At 40.3% G+C, this 17,121-nt stretch overlaps 2 protein-coding genes across 4 annotated transcripts in view; both read right to left on the bottom strand.

Annotated features, from left to right (window-relative positions):
- The window catches only part of LOC311016390 (putative histone deacetylase 1-B), a 42,178-nt gene that overhangs the window by 929 nt on the left and 24,128 nt on the right, over positions 1-17,121 (bottom strand). The window contains exons 2-14 of one of the 3 annotated variants that reach the window (XM_084014047.1): positions 3,817-3,873; positions 2,989-3,101; positions 2,782-2,899; positions 2,591-2,665; positions 2,323-2,461; positions 1,946-2,087; positions 1,771-1,863; positions 1,563-1,671; positions 1,284-1,424; positions 879-987; positions 607-737; positions 317-487; positions 68-119 (exon numbers count right to left, since the gene is read on the bottom strand). In XM_084014047.1, the coding sequence (XP_083870173.1) occupies positions 68-119; positions 317-487; positions 607-737; positions 879-987; positions 1,284-1,424; positions 1,563-1,671; positions 1,771-1,863; positions 1,946-2,087; positions 2,323-2,461; positions 2,591-2,665; positions 2,782-2,899; positions 2,989-3,101; positions 3,817-3,868 (1,445 nt within the window). In that variant the 5' untranslated portion in view covers positions 3,869-3,873. Of the gene's footprint in view, positions 1-67; positions 120-316; positions 488-606; positions 738-878; positions 988-1,283; positions 1,425-1,562; positions 1,672-1,770; positions 1,864-1,945; positions 2,088-2,322; positions 2,462-2,590; positions 2,666-2,781; positions 2,900-2,988; positions 3,102-3,816; positions 3,947-17,121 lie in introns of those variants that run through there. The other 2 variants (XM_084014046.1, XM_084014048.1) reach the window with 2 other exon arrangements.
- On the bottom strand, positions 4,617-16,747 carry lck (LCK proto-oncogene, Src family tyrosine kinase). Its single transcript, XM_084013319.1, has 13 exons — positions 16,510-16,747; positions 14,821-14,933; positions 14,256-14,316; positions 13,708-13,798; positions 13,084-13,182; positions 12,820-12,923; positions 12,093-12,242; positions 11,851-12,003; positions 10,317-10,496; positions 8,216-8,292; positions 5,831-5,984; positions 5,485-5,616; positions 4,617-5,377 (listed from the first exon to the last, which is right to left on the bottom strand). Exons 2-13 carry the CDS (start codon positions 14,926-14,928, stop codon positions 5,181-5,183), a joined length of 1,506 nt encoding a protein of 501 aa, XP_083869445.1. The 5' UTR covers positions 14,929-14,933; positions 16,510-16,747; the 3' UTR covers positions 4,617-5,180.

The raw sequence follows: 17,121 nt of genomic DNA, 5'->3' as shown, positions 1-17,121 counted from the left end.
AAAAAGTGTTTAACACAAGCCACTTTGTTAACAACAAGGCCAATAAGTTTCTGCAGTGTTTCCTCACTTTGATGTATCCATTTTCTCCTCCTCTGGCACCTTCTCCTCTTCTTTTACCTCTATAACAGAAAAGCAAATTGTAGTGGTCATGACAACACAGCCTCACACTGATCTGACTTAGAATGCTAAATCACAGGTTGCACATATCTTTTTATATGACAAAATGAGTGAGAAGCTGTTGCCCCCCAACCCTACACCGGATAAGCTGTTGAAGATGAAATCAAGATGGAGTGAGAAGAAAAAAATTGATAAATACCTTTTGTTTCCTCCTCACCTTTCTTCTCCTTTTCTTCTCCCTCTTTCTCTCCATCGGTTTTGACTCGCTTGACTTTCTTGAAGCTGGCTGCGTTTCTGCGGCCTCCTTCACCTTCGTCCTCGGAATCAGAGAACTCCTCCTCACATGCTATCCTCTTGTCATGAGCACGGACTGAACATTAACAGAGGGGTTAAATCAAAACATGGAAATCTACCGTTTCATAGTTAACTGCAAGATGCTGGAGATCTTGTGTGATGTGAAAGAAAATTACAACTGTGAGAGATTCTTACTGGAGATGCGTTTGTTGGGGTCATCCTCCTCCTCATCACCACTGTCCTCCTGTACGGCATCCTCTGGGATGGCCTGCATTTGGACTCCCGGGGCATGGGGCAGCATACGCAAGTTCTCAAACAAGCGCTGCCTAGAGGACAGAGTGCAGGTTGAACATACTAGCCCATAAACCTGAGACACAAACCTGTTCCTCTGACAGCCAAGTTCTCAACTTTTTCAAAATACAAAAGAAAAAAAAAATAATAATTGAATGTCAGTTTAATGCACTCACTTGATCTTCTCCAGGTAGTCATTGGTGTTCTGGTTTGTCATGTTGGAGGGGCTGATGTGGAGCTTGAAGTCTGGCCCGAAGTACTCAAAGTAGTCATTGTACGGGAGCTCTGTCAAGTTGAGTTTAACATTTTTTTGTCACCATTTAATGAATATTAAGTTATTGTATTGTTTGTATGAGGATAATAAGAATGCTTCATGTCTACTGAGAAACTAATGCTAATTAAAGGTATTGCTGATTAATGATCAAAGGATCTAGCTGACAATTTCATCAATATTTAATTATCTTCTATTCATGTATAATGGATTAGTTTACAGAGACTGTGTTGATTACCACCAAAGAGAAATCTTCTCTCAAATGAAAACCAGACCGATTAGATTCAGAGCCACACATAAAAAGACTCACCATTGGGGATGGAGGTATCAAGGGCTACGGCAGTCTCATACGTCCAGCAGCGTGCCACATTACGGATGGTGTAGCCTCCCCCGCCAAGCATCAGCAGTGGCAGGTTGAAACTCTTCATGTACTCCACACACTTAGCATGGCCTGAGTACAGCATGAACAAAAATAAAAAAAACATTTAAAATGGGAGAACATCGGTTTGTTTCTCAGTTAAACTTAATTCAAGACAGCTGCAGACCAAATTGTCTGACATGTCATTAGAACAGAGATGCTTTGATTCACCTTTAATGGTGAGGTTAAAGCAACCAAGTCGGTCTCCTGACAGAGAATCAGCTCCACATTGCAGAACCACTGCGCTGGGTTGGTACATCTCCATCACCTTGGCCATGATCTACACAAACAACATCATCAACACTCTCAAATGCTTCCGTTGATGGCGGCAGAACTCGACAACCAAAGCATAACAGCCAACAAGTCTTTGTTTACTTACAGGTTTGAATATGGCTTCATATGACTCGTCGTCAATCCCATCCCTCAGTGGATAATTCACAGCATAATATTTACCCTTCCCAGCACCGATGTCCTGAAGAGAATAATGCAAATGTGAACTCAATTTATGACCATGACAATGTGACTTTTATTTGTTAAATAGTAATAAGGCTTACTCTCAGGTCGCCTGTTCCAGGGAAGTACTCTCCATACTTGTGGAAGGACACCGTCATGACACGGTCTGTGGTGTAGAAGGCCTCCTCCACACCATCTCCATGGTGGATGTCAATATCTATGTAAAGAACTCTCTGGTGGTATCTAGAAAGAGGGAAACAATACTTTAACTTAAATATTCAATCTAGGCAATGAGGAAAAACTTATTTTGGATTTTGCCAGTATTCTAAAATGATATTTATCACCCTTTCTGAGAACACGTGCCTGATTAGGAAAACAACTAGACCCTGACTGTATCAGATTTGATCAACCATGCAGAGTATCATACACATAAGCAAAACAAAGCTGTACTTGCGTGGCTGTGTGCTTTTGTACTTACTTCAGTAACTCCAGAATAGCAAGTACAATGTCGTTGACGTAGCAAAACCCAGAGGCCTCAGACTTCTTGGCGTGATGCAGGCCTCCAGCCCAGTTGATAGCAATGTCTGTCTGCTGTTTGTTCAACTTCACCGCACCAGCTGGAAAACATCAAATAATTAGCAGTCTGCTTGGACTGAATTTACCAGATTACTGGGGCAATGATGCCATGATTGCCCTCCAACACAGCATGTCACTGTCTGAGCAGCACTTAAAGAGGAACAACTTACCAACAGAGCCCCCTCCTGAGAGCTGGCAGAACTCAAACAAGCCATCAAACACTGGACAGTCCTCTCCCACATTAACTGTGAAGCAGTGGAATAAACATTAACACTAGTGCTCATTTCACCACGTACAGTTATTTTGCTGAATACAAAACCAATATTCTACCAACACAAACTACCTCTCTGAATAAACTTACATCTCTGCATTTGTTTGCTGTACTCTGACATGTTGTCCGGTCGAATTGAACGCAGAAATTTGATGTAATCGTCACTGTGATACTTGGTCATCTCTTCTCCGCTTGCTTTGTGTGGACGCTGAAACACAGAGGATAAGTAAGTTCCTGGGACACACAAGAACAACTAGTGAGGTCTTGTAATTTGACTATAACTGTAAGATTACTTACATATATCTCCATCTTTCTGTAGAGGCCATAGTTGAGCAACAGGTTGTGAGTCATGCGAATTCGGTGAGGCTTCATGGGGTGTCCCTGACCATAGTAATAATTACCGACGTCACCTGAAATGGAAAGAAATCAAAAATAGCACGTTGGATTTTTTGTCTATTTTACGTGCAAAGGTTAAACAAACGGCAAACACTAACATGACTTCGTATTGTTCAGAACAGGTTTATGCACGTAAAAGGGTCGTGAATGCGTTCAACAATACCATCGTGCACGTCGATTATTATCCTCCAAACTCCGAAACACTGAAGTAAAATAGCTTCTTTCGAAACTGGACAAAGTGCCCAGCTACAGTTACATGGTGGCGCTTTGTAACACAGCGATTAATGTCGACCAAGACGTTATTTTACACCGACCTCTCTAGCATTTGAAGGAAGCTAGATGAGCCATTTTAAATGCTAGCTTGGCGTTGCCGTTAATTGCGGCGACTATGAAGAACTCGTATCCCCATTGTTAGCTCGTTAGCTAGTAAGGTAAACTACTCTAGTTCAAGTAGAAACATCTGGTAGACAAAATGCTTAAAATACACTTTAAGGGAAACCTGCGCATTTGGGAACACCGAGCCGCTACTATTAGGGTATGTATACTCCGTGTGGACTTAGCGACAATGTGTAAGACTGGGATGATGAGAGCCGCCTGCGACCAAAGCTAGCTAGGTTAGCTAACGTGCCAGCAAGAGGTGGAATAAACTGCAACCATTGTTGGCGCGAAGTGGCGGATTTCATTCATCCGCACGCTCGCTTTTTAAAGTAGAGACACACGAGTACTCACCGTCATAGTAGTAGCAAACTTTTTTCTTTGTTCCTTGGGTGGTAAACGCCATTTTACAGTTTTTTGACTGGCTTTCTCCGCACGCCGCAGGAGACAACAGCGACAAGAGGCGGATAGTTTATATCACGTCCAATCATTCGGTAGTAATATTAGCTGATATCAACAGGGGGCGACAGAGCCCGTTTCACCCCGTGTACCGTGTTGTAGTTGTTTTACGTCATGGAAATCCATTACTTTTTCTAAAATGTAACAGTTGTACTGACTGGTTAGCAGTGTTTTGGTGGATCAAATATTTAGACCCCTTTATTAATTAGGTAACAACGCCACGATGCGAGAAAGCCTTTACGAGTACAGAAGTAGTACAATGTATTGTAGACGTTCTCATTATCCTGCAGAATGTCTCCTATTGTATATATTATAGCCTACATGATAGTTTCAAATTGTTATAACTGATGGGTAAGCGACATTGTGATTGCAGTTGATCTAGACTCTAGGCGGAGCAATTTTTCACCCATACGGCTACTGGTGATCCATGATAATGCATCTACCAAGTATGTCTCTAAAAAGTATATGGTAGAATAGAAAAAAGTCAAATGAAAGTACACATGAACAGCTCATAGTATCTCTAAAGTGTACATAAGTACAGTTCTGGTGCAACTGTACCTATTACATCCTACCTGCTCAATATCATTGAAAGCCAATGTGCATGATATACATATTTTGAGTGGCTGTCATATATGTTTTGTAACCTATATCTACATAATTTGTTGCCAAAATAACACAAGCTCAAAACAACAGTGTCCAGAATGCAGTATAATTCAATTTAATACATTTACATAACAAATAAAGCGTTTATTGCATTTAATGAAACATATCACTGAGTATTTTCTGGCTGATGGTGGTTCTTTTTAGCTGAAGCAGGTTGTGATGGGTTCTGGTTTATTCAATGTAACAATAAACAACATCCATGTACATTTTTACTGCAATTGAAACAATTTGAAAATATTTCATCAATTGCAGAGATAAAACATAGCTGAAGCACTTTGACGGTATTTACATCTCAATAATGAGCACCAGGAGAGCAACTACTTATTCAGCTACATCAGTTCCAGCAGCATGGGGATCACTCGCCTTTCTGTTGTTGGCTCTGCAGTCTCTGATTATCTAAGAGGCCACTTCAGAATAAGTTTGGAGCAGAAACAAAGTATTCTTATTTGGGAAATCTCAGTTTCCACCGTATCAATATTAAGGCATGTACTCTTCAAAAACAAACAAAACAAAAGCCAGCATCCATCTTCACAGGTTGTTTCCTTTAGTTTGAGTATATTTATTGTAAGTTTGTATGTCTTTCTGCCGCATCAGGTTTATTCCTGGTACTGCCTCTCTGTGGCAGTGAAGAAATCCTCCAGAACACTCCTCAGGTACTCAAAGGTGGGCCTGTCTTCAGGGTTTTCCCTCCAGCACAGGCACATGACATTATAAAGCCCTTCTGGACAGTTTTCTGGCCTTGGCATTCTGTAGCTACGCTCCAGGTTCTGGATTACCTCTGGGTTGGACATACCTGAACAACAGATAAAATGCAGGAGAGTATGGATATGATGTTTTCAGCAGTTGTGATCCATGATGATTGCATTTGATTATGATTGGTACGTGTATATGAATTTTTACCAGGGTACGGTATGCGTCCATATGTCACTATTTCTGTCAGGAGGATCCCAAATGACCACACATCCGATTTTATGGAAAAGGTTCCATAGTTAATTGCCTCTGGGGCTGTCCATTTGATGGGGAACTTTGCACCTGTTAAAACAGGAAGACACTTTATTTTTAATGTTGCTTAGCTTTTTATTTATTTTAAATCATACAAGGGCATTGCTTTCTATGTCAAATGCACTCAAACACAAATTCTTTTCATAAATAATATTCTATAAGACACATTATTTAACCTGAAAAAAGGCGGTCAGTCGGCTCACAAGAACATGTGATATAAGTGATTTTAATAAGGTCTTGTTACCCTCTCTTGCTGTGTATTCGTTGTCTTCGATCAGTCTTGCCAGTCCAAAGTCGGCAATCTTACAGATGAGTTCATTAGACACCAGAATATTGGCTGCTCTCAGGTCTCGATGGATGTAATTTTTCTCCTCAATAAAAGCCATGCCATCAGCCACCTGCAGGGGGCAGCACATAATCTGTTAAGCCCTAGAACTGTGCGTTGAGGTGTGTAGTGTGAGGGGCCTGTTTATATTTTAATATTTTATTATATTTCTGTGTGTGGGACAGATTAACTGGTCTGGTGAACTCCAAACCAGGGAGTTTTCCACTTCCCCAGGTCAGTCCCTTTCCTTCTAACCTTTACCTCTGTTCTCCACCCAGGTACACAGCTGTGCTCTACTTCCTGATACTAAAAGCTGCAGTCGTGCCTTTACCTTAGCATACTGCAGACTGGCTGCTTATTCCAGTTAATGTTCTGATTCAATCAAATACATGAGTCATTTCTACATAGGCAGAGCACAGACGGAAATTGATACTAGGCCTACACCTATTGCAGTAAGCAATTTGTGTCTGAGTTATCTAAATCAAGAATTAAGACGATTTCCTCAGAATTCATACCACACAGTTGATAAGCATCTGAGTCTTGTATGTCTTTTTGTTTAACTCTCTAGGTCAGTGGTGCATATTTCAGACACAAGAATCTATCGCATAGGTGCAATTGGACCTGCGGGTCTTGTCAGAAACACGAGATGTGCGTATGTCTGTGTATTTGATCAACTTCACACTCAGGCAACTTGACGTCTCTGTACTCTCAATTTGATTGTGGCGACGACTTGTGAAACTGAAACTTTAAACCATTCCTTTGTAATCATGAAATAAGGTATCTCTTTACTCTCCTATGGCTAATGTAGGCTACATTTCAGTGAAATCTCAAGCTCTTCTGATTAGACTGCATACATGTACACACATTTTTAGCAGCAATCAGGCTGTGGACAGAGTGTCCAGTATGCTGCAGCCATAAATGTCATTAATTGTGTGAATTGTAATGCTCCATCACATGATGGTTAGATTTACATGCTTACCGCTAATGCTCTCTGTGCATGACAACACCAAAGCTTTTTTCCTGTAGCATAGTTTCACCACAAAGCTCTACGTGCCAAGCTCTAAGGCGTCGGAGAAATTGCCTAATCTGGATGAAGAATTTCTTGTCTTGATAGACTTTGAAAAATTTCAGTCTGTCATCCTATGGTTGTTTTCCATTCCCACACCCACAACACATGTAGGCAGAAGTCAAAGTACTTTTTCCTTGCATGTAACATTTCGAGAAGTAGATGAAGGTGTGATTAGAGTTCGACATTTTGGGAAATACTGTTATTCACTTTGTGGCCAAGAGCCAGACAGGAAGATTGATATTGTCTTTATATCTGCACACTGCAAAAGAAGCAAGTAGTTTAGCTTAGCTTACTATCAAGCTTACTATCCTCTCTGCCCCCCCCCCCCCCCCCTCCAAAAAAAAACCACTCTTCAGACAGACAACTGTCTCATGCACTACCATACAGAAATGTTCTGCTCCTATTTCTGACTGTTTTTCACTATTATTATTATTATACTGTTTTTGCTGCTAGTACGACCTACTGCGTTTTAGTATAGTTTTAGTACCACTTAGTATAGTAAATATTATATTTTATTGTTTATTTTATTGTGTATTAGTAAATCTTAGTCTTCTCTGTTGTGCCTGTGCACTTTATCTCACCGTGGGACAGTGAGAGACATTGTTTTGATTTCTTGTATGTGGTACATGGAAGGAAGCCTGGCTCTGTCCAAGGGTAAAAATAAATCTACATGCACTTCTGCGGTTCACTAAACAATCCAGGCATAACATGTTAATTAGTGAACTTCCGAGGTGGAAGGTGGACTTGTTACCTCTCAGACATGGACAGATGTGTTAGCGAATTTACTGCTGTGAATAGAGAATATTTGTTATATGTTGATGAAAATAGACAGAACTTAAGCAGGAAATGTACACCATAATACATTCAGTTTCAGGTCTTGTCACCTTGCCCTCATTTTGGTATCTGAGCCGATGCCATGGTGAGTAGATGAAATATTACGTATTACCAAAAACTGCTTTGGTGGATTTGTCCCATGCTGGGGATGATTGATAGTAACACAGTTTTATTTGTGCTAACATGTCCAGACTGACATTCATCACACCTCTGCATATACACACCCATCCAGCTCTGTCCTTATTACAAGATCAGTGTAGAGTGGAAGTCTCATTACAACAGTGGTCAGTTTCCTGTCTATGAGGATCATGGTGAAAGAATAGGAAGTGAAAGAACGAAAGGGAATCTAGTATATTGAGTAACAGTAGAGAAACATTGATAGTACAAAAGAGATGTCTTGCCTGAGACGCCATGTCTATCAGAGTGTTCATGGGCAAACTGCTTCCCTCCATTGTTTTCAGATAATCCACTAGGCTACCTGTAAAAATGACATGAATAATATGAGCTTATTTTTTTTGCAAATGATAAACTATCAATTCTGCAACTGCCACCAATTACACCAGTAGATCTAGAGTATTACAGATATATATACTTGTATTGGATGTGAAATTGCTAGAAAACAAAAGGCGAGTCCAGAAGACTGATGATATTTTCCATGGTTGAAAATATTATGATTCTCCACAGACATAAATAGACAGTTGGACCAGAATAGCCGTTCATATCAGCGAACAGAACACTTTGAGGAAGTACACAGAGCATTACTCAAGTTGATTCATAGTGTCTGACAGCAGAAATTGTGTTGAGTTTGATTAGCCCAGAACAATACCTCTGCACACCAGCCCAACCCAAGTCAAACCAAAGGAAATAAGAGAAATGACTATGCCAGGAAAGAGGAGGCCTTTGCTCCTGTGCTTAAGTCCGGAAGTTTGCTTTTGAAGTCTGAGAGCTAGAGGAACGCTCTTTGTCAAGGTCACAATGGGAAGCTGGGATGACACGCCTGTTATTTTCCATCTTTGTTGACTTCAGTGATAAAAAAAAGGGACAAACTGGAAAGACGCGACCTCGGAGCCATCCTTTCTCTTGCCAACAAGGCGACAATTGTGTCCTGTCCACACGTGGATCCCAGACAAAGAGACAGCTTCATGTAGAGACATTGCTGGTGGTTTACAGGCCACTCATACAAGACCATACAAAGCTACTCCATTCAATTCAGCTGTAAGGCTGTTGCTGTGTTTGTGACAGAATCTCCCTATACATTTTGTTATTGTTCCTCCCAGTCAAAAAGAATTACAAAGACTTTTAAGGTCAAAGGGAAACAGATACTGGACCCCATCCACATGACTGCGGCATTTGGGCCTAACAAACTACTACAGGGCATAGAACTTGATATATGAAAAGTTGTCTGCTACTGTTACCATAACCCTATTTCATTGCTTGTGTTTGTGAATAACAGTGATTTCCCACGTGAAGCGCTCCAGTATAGGTGTACGTATGTGCATGTGTTTGTGAGTGTCTGTGGATGCATGTGCGTAATACAGACTCTGGAAAGCAGCCAAGTATCATCAAGGGGTCTCGGTGAACAATAACCGGGTGTATCACACTCTCCTATTTTGACACCCCCTCATCTCAGACAGGCCAGGGGAGACTTCCCCTCGGTGAGTAAACACCAGCCTGTCTGGAGTGGCCTGGAAAAGAAGCGAAAGTTCATGTTTGCTTTGAAACATTTCAGCAAAGAGCAGTGAATACGGGAGCGGCGTGAGGACAAGCTGAAAATAGCCTATCAGAAGGCAGGCCACTTCAGCAGAGCAGCATGCTTTGGGAAGCAAGGCTCATGACTTAGCTCCCTTATTTAGGTTTGATCTCACCGCTGCATTCATGTCCAGTCGCGGGTGAGGATTATTTGGTAACGTTCCAGTAATGTGCATCTCGTATCGCCTCTTTTATCAAACACAAATATGCAGGAAGGCAGCTGTGGTTGTGTGAGATGAAAAGGTGTTCAGCTAATTCAACAGAGTCACTGACATGGAGCACACATCTGAAAACATTATGACTCATGAAAAGGGTGAAACACACAGGGCAGCCCAGTCTTGTGTTCAAGGGTGTGCTCTGGCACCCTTGTTCCGATACCAGATCAACATGTTTGATCCTGAACGCCTACGATGCGCCACTGCCTATAAAACGTGCTTCGTCTTTGCTCCAGGCGCAGACATTACCCTGATGACACCACCTTTAGTGTTCAGGGCAGCAGATTACAGAAATGATCGTTTCAGACAGGCTGAGGCATATTCCAGATGATTAAACTGAACTGAAGGGAGCTGGTATGATTACAGAAGGATTTCGTTTTCTGTTTGCTTCAAATGAGCATTCATTTCAGGGAAATGCCCAGGGACCAGGTTTTCCTTTTTCTTTTGATGCTTTCGGTAATATCTGTTATTTCCTCATGATGGTTGACGTTATTAGCAAAGAACCACAGGCTGTGACACATAGATTATTTGTACCCACCATTTTCCATGTACTCCGTGACAATATAGATTGGCTCTTGGGTAACAACGGCGAAGAGGCGGACAAGTCGTGGATGCTGCAGGTTCTTCATCATGTTGGCCTCTGCCAGGAAGGCTTCCACTGACATTGTACCCATCTTTAGGTTTTTAATTGCCACCCTCCTGTCATTATTGTAGATACCTGAAAATAAACAGATAGACAACAGTGGATTTTTGAAAGGCGTTGATTAAATCAAGTTTCTACAGCCATGCATACAACACACATCAGTATGCTAACACGCTCACAATTACAATGTTGACGTGCTTACGTCATATTAATAATGTTGACCTTAAATCATCATTTAATTTAGGGCGTTAGCATGTCCACTTTTCAAATTAGGACTAAACACAGAGTACAGCAGATGTCAGTATTTTTGCAGCTGTTTGGTGTGTTTGTGTCTGATAATGGCACTAGAGGAATAGCCCAAAGTCATTAGGTTTTATCTTTTTGGAGCATGAACATGATAGCAATTTTTATGTTAAACCACCCCATTGTTGTCGAGCTATTTGGCTCAAAACCAAAAATGTCCACCTCACATTGGTGCTTGAATCAAAGTAAGGGGACACATGGACTACTACATCTTGAATATAAAAGTCTACCAAGGGAGCTTTCATCTCAGCCTGTATGTCATAAATAAATACAGTATGTCATGAGTTGTGATCAAGTATGTGAAAATAGTTACACATGACTCTCCTGCAAACGGGATCTCATTCCAGATGTGGTACGCTAACACATCTAACAATCAAAACCACATCCAACCAGTTCCATCTTCACGCAGAGCATCTCATACCATGGATGAATCATAGCAATGGCAACAGATCACAATCACTATTCCAAGCATTCCTCCATATTGTCATGTTCAACTTACAAGAATAAACAGGTCATAGCAAGTGACAGTCACTCCCATTATTCAAATATGTCCTTGAACCAATGTTTGGATGAGGTGAGTGAAACAAATAAAGTACCCACGCTACATGAAAGAAGATCCTGTAAACAGAAAGTGGCTGTGAAATGAGGACAAGTTCCATTGTTGGCAATGTTTATCTGTCGTACAGTGGCTGCTTTGGGATCTTGAAGTGCTGGCAAAAGCAGATGGAAAATATAAGGGAAATACCCGTCCAACTGAATAATAATAAGGGGGTGATGGCATCCAAACATGATCAAAACCTGTTGCCTTCTTGTTAAGAGATCATTCTTCCAATCCGTGAGCCCTTTGGAAATTCAGATTAATGTAGTTGGAGTAGTGTTGCATAACAGGATTAATACCGCTCATCATTCTCCAGTTAACCAGCTTATACAAGCCTACAATTAAGAGTGTGTTGAGGAAACAGTTCTGCATACGCGGCAGAAAAAACCCTGGCTGAAGGCTTTAAAAAGCCCACAACCTCATTGAGCAACAGGGCTTTGTACATGTGATGCATCTGTGCAATATGCCACAAACCCCTATGCACAAAATGGAAAAACATATCCCCATATCATCTTCTCCGTCACTCACCCATCCAGACTTCTCCAAACTGTCCTGCTCCAAGCCTGCGCTCCAGCTTCAGGGACTCACGGGGAATCTCCCACTCATCCTGCCACCAGGGCTTCTGTGGGGCCCTCGACTGACACGGCTTCATCAGCTTTGCGCACAACCCGTCTGCTTCGCCTGGACGACACAGAGAAAAATCAAAAATCATTCGGATGAAGACCCACCAACAGCAATTTTGACGAGTCCCTCCAACAGGCAGCACGCACGTGAGTGATGCTGGACCAGCTCCTTCAGCGAGTTAAAGGATATCTTGACTGTGATGTAGAAGCCACCATTGTCCATGTTGCGGATTCTGTAGTGCTTAACTCCTTCCCCGGTGTTGTGGTCCAAGTCCCTGATTGAAAGGGAAAATGACCCTGAAACAAAGAGGAAGCATAATCTAATATGAGATGATGTAGAGTTCACCTGATATATCTGGAAATCACATATTGAATTAGGTTTAAATGTCTGTTTGGCGGTCTCATGTGTAGCATTTTAACATCATTATATCAATACTAGCTTCATTTAAGTAATAGGTTCAAATATAGATCTTTTGCCATGCAAATGCATGTACAGTGCAAAACTGTTGATTTATGACACATCAGTCTAGGTTAGTATTTCAGTATTTGTGCTGCATTTCCATCACAAAAAGTGTGATGAATGAAACATAGAATACAGTGGTGAGAAATTAAAGAAATTAAGCATGTTGGGAAGCAGGAAGGGGGCTGATACAGTAACAATAAAACTTAGTGATATAGAGGATACCAGCCCATTATGTGGAATGTTTCACACAACAAATATTTCAATGTCTAAAAATGTTAGCACACATCAGCAAGTGTAACAGTGGAAGGCCATACTCAAATATACTTAAAGCTAAAAAACAAAACAAAATGTAAAATACAGTATAATGTATCTAATGTATATGAGTCAATGCCATGATGAAAAATAGATCACCTTGGGTTGTCTCACTCTCTCGAATCAAGAAGGAGCCCAGCGTGTTCCCAGGAGCCAGGAGGAGCCTCATGGCTTCGTTTCTAGAAATGTTCTTAAAGAACCACCTGCAGCAGAAACACACTATGTTTCACACTTTTGAGCTAACCACATTCCCTGTCCCCCTCCCCCCCCGCCCCACACACACACATGCATGGAACAAGATGGTGTTGAGGTTGAGTGACATGGTATTGAGAGCAGTATCTTTGTGTTTCCTGTATGACGTACGGTTCAGTCTCCACTGTAGTCATAGCAACAAAGTTGTGCGGGATGTATCCCTTCTGGCCTGTGGTGAGAGACTCTGCCAAATACCACTCTGGATCATCCCTGGAAGTCAAATAAGACAATGCGTTTACATATAGGTGACGTGTTGCAGAAGTCTATCTAGGATGAATAACTTCCTTACATTTTAAATGATGAAATGTCTACATATCAGCAGAAGACACCAGAGAGGTTACAACTTACAATATACATCATTATACAGTAGCCTGTAGCTTGTTAAACTTCATTCATAGAGCAGCAGTAATATATATATATATATATATATATAGGTCAGCAGCAAGTAATTTTAACTTCGAGTGCAGCAGTTAGTGGCAGTTTTGAGTGGTACGCAACTGCGTTGGGTTGCTCAGGTTTGATTTTTGGAGCTGTAAAATTATATATCATATATATACATAGCTGGCAAGTATGGACATGGGTTATCTTGCAGCATACTGTAGTGGTCTGGCACACAGCTGAGGTCTAAATGAAGTTGAATGGATAGTCTAAATACAAATTGTTGTCTGTGGCTGAAACGGTTTTAAAAATCTTTTTTTCCAAGCTTAAGACCTCCTATGTTAAAGAGCAGCTTACTTGTTGATGATCTTGAGTTTGTCTCCCTTCTCAAAGCCCAGGTCACCATCATGGTTGGGTTCATAACTGTAAATGGCCACTACAAGGTTGACTGCAAGAGGAACATTGAAAGTTTTTTGTGAAGTGAAATATAAGTGAAATACATACAGTTTTACTCACACATGGTAGGCTAGGTGGTTGATTAGTGGCAGTGAAGTAGGAACTCTTGCTTAGTCTAGGTGCGCTGTACTCAATCAAATACAGGATGAGACACAGGCGGTGTGAGACCACAGTGGCAGCAAATGTGGCTAAATTGATTTTTGTATTAGTTAGAAGTGTCATTCAATACCTCAATAAAAGATAAAACAAAGTAAATACGTGATATAAGAAGTGAATAATGCAGAATTTGAAAGATATGAAACTGTGAAATAAACATCTGAGCTTCAATTTAATTGGGGATAAATTAAGAAATAAAAGCTTTTGTATATTGTATTCATATATATTGTATATATATATATATATACATATTTTCAATGTCCAATAAATAGAAATGTAGTGTATCTTGTCACCTGGTAAAGGAGACATAGGAGGTGAATGCTGTGATGGATATGGAATCAACTGGTCCGTGTACTGATGAGGAAAAAACAAGATCAAACATATTAAGTTCATATTTCTGAGGAATAATATTCATGCAGTAAAACAAAACAATATTGCTTTCAAAGTAAAAATGTCCCTGATAATCATTTTGTTTCATTTCTCATCGACAAAATGTCTTGATGTATTGTGGCACTGATGGCTTTCTCCTTTATTTACTTACATCTCTAACTCATGTAGAGGAAACAAACAGCATTGAGGGAATAATTACTCTCCCAATGAATCACACACAAAAGAGAAATTCCCTTGCAATTATGTAAGTTGTAAAACTTGTAAAACTGGACTCAAACATACAACAACAGATCGTGTTTTCTTCTGCTCATGGTTACATATTTTTTACACAACATGAAATGAATTGTGGCAGCCCATGTAACGTTCACACCTCCTCCCTTATGCAGTCAACTTATGTCGATGTCCTCCAAGTGGTCACACACATTCTAACCTCACGCACGACCAAAACCCATTCATGTGAACACTTACTGGGTTGCATGACTGGGGAGGTATGGGACAGTTGCATTGTTCACAGATTTCATCCAAGTTCTCAATCCAATCGCCGTCTGAGTAGTCCGAGCTGCAGTTACATCCCATCTTTTCTGCAATTTCAAGTTATTTTTCAAAAAAGGCATTATGGACTGTTCATAAGATAATAGACATACTCTCATTTTAATGTCCTGCGCTGCATTTAGAATTATGGATGTCGAATGCTGTTAAAAAACACATGAAATGAAAAAAACAACAAATTGCATTGTAAGATTGGTACATAAATGAAACTAATAGAAGTCACAAAATGATTTCATTTCTGAAAACTGCTTTGATCGGATGTGACAAAGGCCTCGCCTCAAAATGGAGGCGTAGGCTGGAAACTAAGAGGCTAACAACTGTAAAAGCTCTCATTTTAGGCACATTTTTTTACATTAAATCTGCACACAACAGTCTAATAAAAAAGAAATCCCATCCAGAACTGTTACAAACAGCTACAACTTTCAGCATAGCAAATCACAAGCGTGACATGTTTTAATTCTACTTCAGACGGGAACAGTAGGCTCTCTAAAAATCTATGCTAATCTTGTATAATCCTATGCTATGTGTTCTGTGATTTGTTTTATACTAGTGCACTGTATGAACTGGCTTTCTCAAGCTCACTTGGCTCCCATTGGGCCACTCATACAGCAGGGTCAGTGGGCTAATCGCAGCAGCCGCCTGTCCCAAAGGCTCAGAGCCGTGAGAAAAATCTGGAGAGGCCTGACCCGGCAATAACAAACCACCACTGTACTGAGACCCCGAGGAGCAAATCACCGGACTCCATCCGGGTATAAAGAGTTTTTTTATATTATTATTATCAACACTTTGACGCCTACTCACCCGCACATAGGGAGTTACACAACAAAGTCAGCATTTTCCATTGAGGGGCTACCCTCTTCTTTCTATGATCCACGGCTGAAGGCCTTTCCAAACAAATACTGACTGATATTGATTGCAAAGTATGTCGACGGTTGTCAAGAATGACACTGTCAGTAAAGCTTGTATGCCACTACACCTTATGAAAAGGCACACTTTGAACGTAAATAAATGTACACATTAAAAAAAGTATGTAATTTAATGTACTTTATGTCATTTTAATTGCTGTTGCACTTACTTCACCCCAATACCACGTTTCACATTCATCATCACCTACATTATCTCTCACAAATAGTTTGTGTATCTGAAAAATGTACAGACACGTACATGCCTGAAATTTAGATTTGATTTTAAAATGGATTCATATTTTTTTACAATGAGAAAGCAAGCTATTTTTCTTAACTCCTTTTTTGTAATAGAGAATTTCTTTTTCAGCAGTGACAATGACACAATCAGTATCTGAATATGTTTTGTTATTAAGTATATGTTAAAATAATGAAATTACCAATCATTGAGAAAATATGGATTTTGGCTAATTAGCTATTGCTACTAAGTGTGGACATTGTTCTTCTCTATCAATTTCCATATGTTACACAAAAATCAAAAGACCATCCCAACTCTAAATAATTCCTCTGATTTATGTAGCAAGTTTCAAATAACACGTATAATAATTACAAGCAAATGATCACCTTTAGCTAAGTCACAGTTTTTTTCTTTCTTTATAATTCTCAACCTATGTAACACTGAGAGACTCACAAGTTTGACACTTACCTCTTAAATTTTGATTTATTTCTTCAAGCGTCCAACAATATCAGATTTCACCAGCCGCCATAGAGATATTCGTAATTAAGAATTCTTATAGCTATTTAGCAATAAGTGAGTTTTTCACCACTGGAGCCCGGGTGTGAAGATGTAATCATCCGCTTCTGTTACCTACCTAACACAATGATGCTGGTGTGTCTGTAGTCTACACGCGCAAACGCACGCTTTGGAGGAGTGAAGGAGAGTGACTCAGACAGTTTCCTGTCGTTGAAATGTTGAGGGTTGTTCTGCAGGCTTCTAACAGGTGCTTTGCTATGCAGCTGTGTGTAAGCAGGGTGAACGTTATAAGCAGTAAAGGGGGTCAGGACAGCACCTTTCCCAAAGATGTTTCCAATACAGTTGAAAAAAGGAAGCTATGGTTGTGAGACAGTGGTGAGGTTATATTTATAAATGTGTAAGCTCTGTGCGTCAGCGACCTGTAACGTATTAGGGTTGAGGTGATTATTCAGAAGTTTATCTTGTGCAGCATCCAAACAATATGCAATTGAGCTTAGCAGTAGTATAATTAAGTACAATGTATTATATTTACAGTATGAAACATAACAAACCCAATTTTGCGAA

Source organism: Eutrigla gurnardus (genome assembly GCF_963514095.1).
Source record: "Eutrigla gurnardus genome assembly, chromosome: 7".
NCBI lineage: Eukaryota > Metazoa > Chordata > Actinopteri > Perciformes > Triglidae > Eutrigla > Eutrigla gurnardus.
The sequence above is the reverse complement of the archived record's forward strand: the minus strand, read 5'-3'. Positions and strand labels throughout refer to the sequence as shown.